The 6472-nt window shown below is 44.1% G+C and overlaps 1 protein-coding gene across 1 annotated transcript; it reads right to left on the bottom strand.

The window, feature by feature from the left end:
- Positions 1-897: 897 nt before the first annotated feature.
- On the bottom strand, positions 898-5963 carry LOC130131971 (uncharacterized). The gene is made up of 17 exons (XM_056301697.1): positions 5721-5963; positions 5180-5240; positions 4990-5073; positions 4378-4591; positions 3995-4167; positions 3729-3830; positions 3488-3576; positions 3148-3326; positions 2959-3052; positions 2686-2784; positions 2438-2608; positions 2092-2209; positions 1796-1887; positions 1552-1666; positions 1242-1346; positions 1007-1133; positions 898-904 (listed from the first exon to the last, which is right to left on the bottom strand). Exons 1-17 carry the CDS (start codon positions 5961-5963, stop codon positions 898-900), a joined length of 2073 nt encoding a protein of 690 aa, XP_056157672.1.
- Between the last annotated feature and the right edge of the window lie 509 nt (positions 5964-6472).

Raw genomic sequence — 6472 nt, 5'->3', positions numbered from 1 at the left:
CATGGATGTAAGGAGGGAGAGAGTTCCAGAGGGTAGGGGCCGCCACACTGAAGGCTCTGTCACCAAAAGTCTGCAGCTTAGTATGGGTGTGGAGAACAGACCCAGGTCAGAGGACCGTAGGTTCTGGGATGGAGTGTACTGGTGGAGGAGCTCAGACAAGTATTGGGGGGCGAGGGCATGGAGGGATTTGTAGGTGAGGAGGAGGAGTTTGTAGGAGATACGGCTCTTGACTGGGAGCCAGTGGAGATGGATGAGGGTGGGGGATGATGTGCTGCCAGGGCTACCTAGGTTGCCTCCTCTTCAGCCTCCTCCTCACTCTCTTCCGAACTGCTAGGTTCACTTTCCTCTTCATCATCCAAGCCTCCAAGGAGAGATGCATGTGGCCCCAAAGCAGCCTGGTAGTGGTGTAGGACCAACCGCAAACTACCTTCCACTTCCGAAAGTCTTCGAATAAGAAGACATCGTAGTCCTTCACTTCCCTCTGCTGACATTCAAAACAAGACAATACACAAACCAATAGTAAGGATTCTGATAGTATGTAACATCTAATCAAATGCCTGCTGATTTTGTGTTGCAAAATTTTTTTGGTGGGATGGCAGTAACATGAATGGAAAACAAAGTTGTTGTTTTTTTTAACATACCCTCACTTATAATTTTGGTCCTGAGAGCCGAGGCCAGGTTTCGCAACGAAGTGCAGTGTTGGGCCATCTCCAAAACCAGGATGCTCCTCTCCTCTTGCAGGCGTGTGGTCAGCATCTGCTGGTCATGCACTCGTCTCTTGGTGCTGATGTTCACTGATGATCCTGTAAGTTATACAAAAGATCCCCTATTGACTTGCTAAATGTCACTTTATGATGCATGATCAGGGCATAGTTCCGTAACTTATATTCTATATAATTATACCCTGGGTCTCAAAACACACACATTTGAGCATCTCAAAAGGCACGTACCACTGCTGTACACCTCCCATGGCCATATGTGTGACACAGTGTGTCCAGCCAGCAACCTCTCGACCACTGCCACATTGATCTGCATCTCTGACACCAGCCTGTTGTATTCGGCAATCTGTTCGAAGAGACGCCGCTTGTCTTTCGCCAAATTTTTGCGCAGGCGGTGACGAAGCTTGTTGCTGTCTAACAAGACAAAAGTAGCACAAAAACAACTGACAATGTAGTGAATGGGTAAGTGATCATGTACATGTTTACATATGATACAAATAAATACTTAAAATTTTACCATACCATTTTGACGGTAGAGGCTCTGTTTTCTGTGGTGAAGGCTCAGATGAAGCCCCTCAATGGACTGTTGTTGCAGGGATCGTTGATCACTGGCGGCATCTGTTGTCTCTACAGAATTGGGAAATAGTAAAGGAATACCAGATATAGATATTTAATCTAACAAAATCATTTAATCGCACACCTACTTCACAGTTTGTATATGTGTTGCACTACTTTTTCAGCATTCAATAACAGCTACTTCTGAAAGTACAGATATAAATGCAAAAAAAGGACAAAAAGAGATGGGAGAGATATGATTTCCTGTCATCCTTACCCCCAGCCCATTCCTGAACATCCATAACCCACTGCAGTGCCATCTCCTCTGAGCAATGGACCTCTTCTCTGAGCTCTAGAAGTCTTGCTGTCTCCTCCACAGCTCTTTGACAAGTCTGAAAGACAGAAATATTTTCAGCATCAATTTCAAGTCAGGTACAGTCACCCAAATCTGCTTCACGCATGTGGGTTTAACCAGATACACAAACACATAATGATACAACAAACATGAATACAGGACATACCTTCACATATCTTGTGGAGAGGGCCTTGTGGAGATTGTCTCCCTTGTGCCTGTTCCATTCCATTGCATGGACAGTCAGCATGTCCACACGGGCTGTTGGAAGTAGAGGATGTCATTATGGACCGCAAATTATAGAACAATGTGAGAAGATGACACACTTCAGGATAGATACAATGCCACTTTTTAAAAAGAAAATTAGAAAACGAAGTGAGAGTGAGTACAGTAAGGTACAGTTGAAGAGAGTAGAGTTGAGATGAGTAGGGATTGGGTGCTGGAAAAGTGCTGAAAGTGACCAACCTGCTTTAGACATATATTTTGTTGTCAGAGCACAACGGGAGAGGTAGCTGTTCACCTGCTCAACCTCTTCACCAGCCGTTGTGCCCGCTCCCTCCTGATTCCTGCCACTCCATTTAAGCTGTTAAAGGAGACAATGAATGTAGTCAGGAAGCTGGATTGATCAAAAGTACCAGTGGCCCTGCCTTTGATCACGAAACACCCGGAGAACCCTGCCCCTGCCACTGACAATGGACTGAACACTGATATTAGCAGCAGTGCATGAAAATTGACATGGAATCTTGAGCTGAATCTCAATATTGTTTCTTTATAAAACAATACATAATAAATTGAAAAAATGAAAATATACCTCACACTTTGTGGCATGAGCCCTGGCATGCATGATGCTGAGGAATGGCCTCATCTGCAAGAGCCCCTGGAGTGGTGGAAGGGCAGCCACTACCTTTTGGAGGTATGGCCAGTACTTGCAGGTGACATCCATGGCAAAGAATTTGACATTTGCTGTGGCCTGAATTTCTCTCTGGAGATACAGAGGGAGGCAAACATTTCACCCCGGTACATATTTAGGCCTTTCAAGAGGTAGCCATGGCGACACACGGCTACCTCAACGCCCTCCTCATCGAGTTTACTGGCCCTCCGTGAGGTTTCCCTGGCTGCTGCCCACTGCGAAGCACCGCATGTTGCTTTGCCTTGCGTCTGTGAGAACAGTGCATTAACAGAAACATTTGAAACACAGGTACTACAGCATCATTAACATTCCTTTCACTTAATACCCATTGGTATCGGGAGTAGCTGAATAGCCCACTAGTATGTGGTGAGTACATACAGTAACAACATGATTAATGTATACTTGGCTGGTGTAAGACTTACGCTTTTCACTGCAGTCCTAATGGTGTCAACAAAAGCTGACACCTTACTGTCCTTGGCAAGAAACAGCCCTTCAAAAAATGCAGTGTTTTCGAAGCTAATGAAAAAAAAACAACAACCATAACATCAGTAAACCATTCCCGTTGTCCTAAAGACCAAATTCAACAAAAAGACCACAACCAAAAGACACACCCGCTGGATCGTTTAAAGCGGTAAAGCTTCCGGTTTCCATCAGCTGCTACAGCCACCATTTCTGGGGTACAGGCGGGGCAGGTGAACGGGGTCGCACAGCAGAGCTGGTCCTCCTCAAACGAGCAATAGCTGAACTCCAGGAAGCTCCGCTGAAGTGCATCCCCATTGATTTGCCCTGACTGAAGTGTACATAATTATGAACATATGGGTATTGTCTATTTAACAATATAATAATAATTATGAAGACATTTGTTCTATTACACTTAACTCTTCCAGCACGCCGAGTGCGATGTTCCAGCAACTTTGCAAAAGCTTGCCTGGAAAAGCCAGGTGAAATGACCTTCAGGTCTTGGAATGAGTGGAAGAGGTCAATAGTGTACAGGGTCTGGGAATGTGAAGAGGCTGGCCAGTAACCACTCTTGATTAGATCTTTAAGATCCGGGGTCCAGTGTTGCAGGCAGATATTGCACACATGAACAGGCATGTGCAAGTCGAACCGTCCTGGTGATATATTTAAACAATTTAGACAATGACATGTCATTATGCTAACAGATATGAAGTATAAAAGGACAACTCTTTACCGTTTATGGTGATAAGGATGACTTCTCTGCCTGGAGACATAGTGACGTCAGCAACTTCACATGAGCATAGCTGTGGTGCGCGCACTGTGGGTAAAATGGAAGCTGACAGAAAATAAAATAGAAACATGTTATTTGCATAACAGACAGAATAGAAACATGTATATTTTAATGTCATACACTCTCACAGAAATAACTACCAATCAAAAATTTGAGAACATAAAATAATGCCTTAATAGTGAGTGAGTAAAAACACATAGAATATGTACCTTGCTTGTGTGAGATGTAGTGTCCAGTTTCCCCTTTAGTATAGCATGTGGATGGTGGGATGGCCTTGAGGAAGCCATCCACCACGCTGTCTCTGTTGTGGAGTGGCCATCTTTTATGGTGCAACACATCACAGGCCTCACACAACCACTCCTCGGGAAGGCAGTCTCTGCACCTATGCAAAGAAAAACAGATAATTATTTCATAAGCAAATAAGACATGCCATATATTTTCAACTTTGCATTTGGTTGGAATAATTGGAGTAAGATTGAGCCATGTCCTTTTGTTAGGACATATCCTTCCGTATTTATTCAGCCTATGATAACAGTGTGTAAACTAAACTATTTACAAAAACTGAAGAGAGCTGCAGACATCTGACTCCAACCTTATAACAGCAGCCTGATGGCAGATAGAGCACAACTCCTGGCCAACAGCCTCAGTTGCCAGTAGATATTGCAGGTGGTCTGGCCGAGCTTCCTTCCACTGTTCTTGGGCTGTCAGCTGACGCAAGGACCAAGACGAGGAGCTTTGCAGAGGCACAGCAGGCACATCAGTATGGAATGACCCAGAAGTCATTGACAGCCTCTCCATGTTTCGGTCTATGAAGGAAATGCAAAAGCATGTTGAATATGTTAAAGGTGCAATAGAGAACTTGTAATCTCTACTTCCATTTGAGTGCTCAAAAGCCATAAAGGGTCGTTGAAAATCTAACAGTACCATGCCTGTATATGAATAATCACGTCTGATCAGTTGCAAATTACTAAACATCTAAACTAAGGATTACTTGGATCAACAGGGTGAATGACAAAAATTTTATCTGTAGATGCAGTATTACAGACCAAGTGAAACATGTCTATGGTGCAATGAATGAATGGTGGCAGGGTGCTTTAATGAGATATAACCCCAAATAGTATAGCGTCCTATACCATGGCCAATTGATACCCTGTGTGGCATCTTTAAGATTTCAGGATGATGCGATCTATGTGTACAATCTTACCAAATTCTTCTTGAGCAAACACTCTTGGCTGGGAATTCCCTGCAGTAGTCGTGGCCTGGGAGTCCTCCGTACCAGGGCATGTGACTGTAAAACAAGACATGCAAGAATAGAAAGAGATTAGGAGAACCCTAACATGTTTTGAAGGTTAAGGCAAAATAGCAACAATCTATTCACATGTTCATTACACTACAAATGACGACGCTCAACAACAGCTTGACAACACTGTTAGTCCCATCCTTGGCGTTGATTGGCTAATCATTAGAACCCGCAGGATTTCCCACACATAGTAAATACTTTGCAGGCCGCCCAAGTATATTCATGGCTGCCAACGTATTGAAAAGTATCAAATCTAGCAATAGCAGAGTCTGATCATACCCCACCCCTGCTACCACCACAAGTATATTTCAATCATGAGGGAAACGCTGATCCTGTGATCACTTTGTAGTCAGAGAAACAGTGACATGAATGATTAGTTACATAGTAAATCAATGAGACTTAATGAATTTCAAATTTGTTTAGGAGTTACCAGCAGTTGAGGCTCGACGCCGTCCTCCACATCTCCCTCTTGGCTTGCCTCGTCCTGCATGGTTCCTTTTTATCGGCTGAGGGACCTTTCTTTGCGCATTCTGTGTGTGACAATTCTTGTAAGACTGACATTTAAAAATAATGATGAAGGCACTGTTTTGAAACTGAAAATGTAAATCCACACAAATTGCTATTAAAACACTAACCCTGGCTTCAGTTGGGACAGCATCGTGCTTCACATGGAGTGCTATGACCCTCCCCTCCTGGTAGGCCTCGTCCAGTAAGTGCTCGTCCACGTCTTCAGCATAATCAATTTCATGCCTCAGAGCAAGTGCAATGCGCCTCCCCTCCTGATAGGCCTGGTCCAACATGTCTCCAGTCAAGACAGCTTCATTGTTGAAAGCATGTCCAATGCGCATTCCATAAGTGTGGTCGCGGATGTGGTCCATGTTGGAAGCCATGGATGAAATAGACAAGAGCGTGAGAGATGGATAGCAAGAGTGTGAGAGACTGACAGACAGACAAGAGAGTGAGAGACTGACAGAAAACGAGAGTGAGAGGCTGACAAATAGGCAGGAGTATGAAAGAGAAGGATGGATGGGTGGGCGGAAGGATGGACAGACAGAATGACAGACAGAGGTTGGCTCTTAAAAGAGCCTTTGGGTTTAATAATATTGAGTGATCCAAGGGTGGGCAAAAACAATGACTGGAGCTGCAATGACAAGGAAAAGAGGGCTGAATACTATATTGCCACATACAGTAATACTCATCCAATGTTGTCTTTTTTTGGAGGTTAGAGAAACCCTCATCTTCTCCGACCGGTTGAGCTACAGTATAGCGGTGATCCGAGTTGGCTAATGCAGCTATGAGCTAGCAACTCGTGGCGAAACATGGGCTCATGTCATGCTATTGCTATGTACAAGCTATAAGGACTGTTAGTCAACTAGGTTAGCAAGTC

The sequence above is a fragment of the Lampris incognitus genome, unplaced genomic scaffold, assembly GCF_029633865.1.
Source record: "Lampris incognitus isolate fLamInc1 unplaced genomic scaffold, fLamInc1.hap2 H_2, whole genome shotgun sequence".
Taxonomy (NCBI): Eukaryota; Metazoa; Chordata; class Actinopteri; order Lampriformes; family Lampridae; genus Lampris; species Lampris incognitus.
The sequence above is the reverse complement of the archived record's forward strand: the minus strand, read 5'-3'. Positions and strand labels throughout refer to the sequence as shown.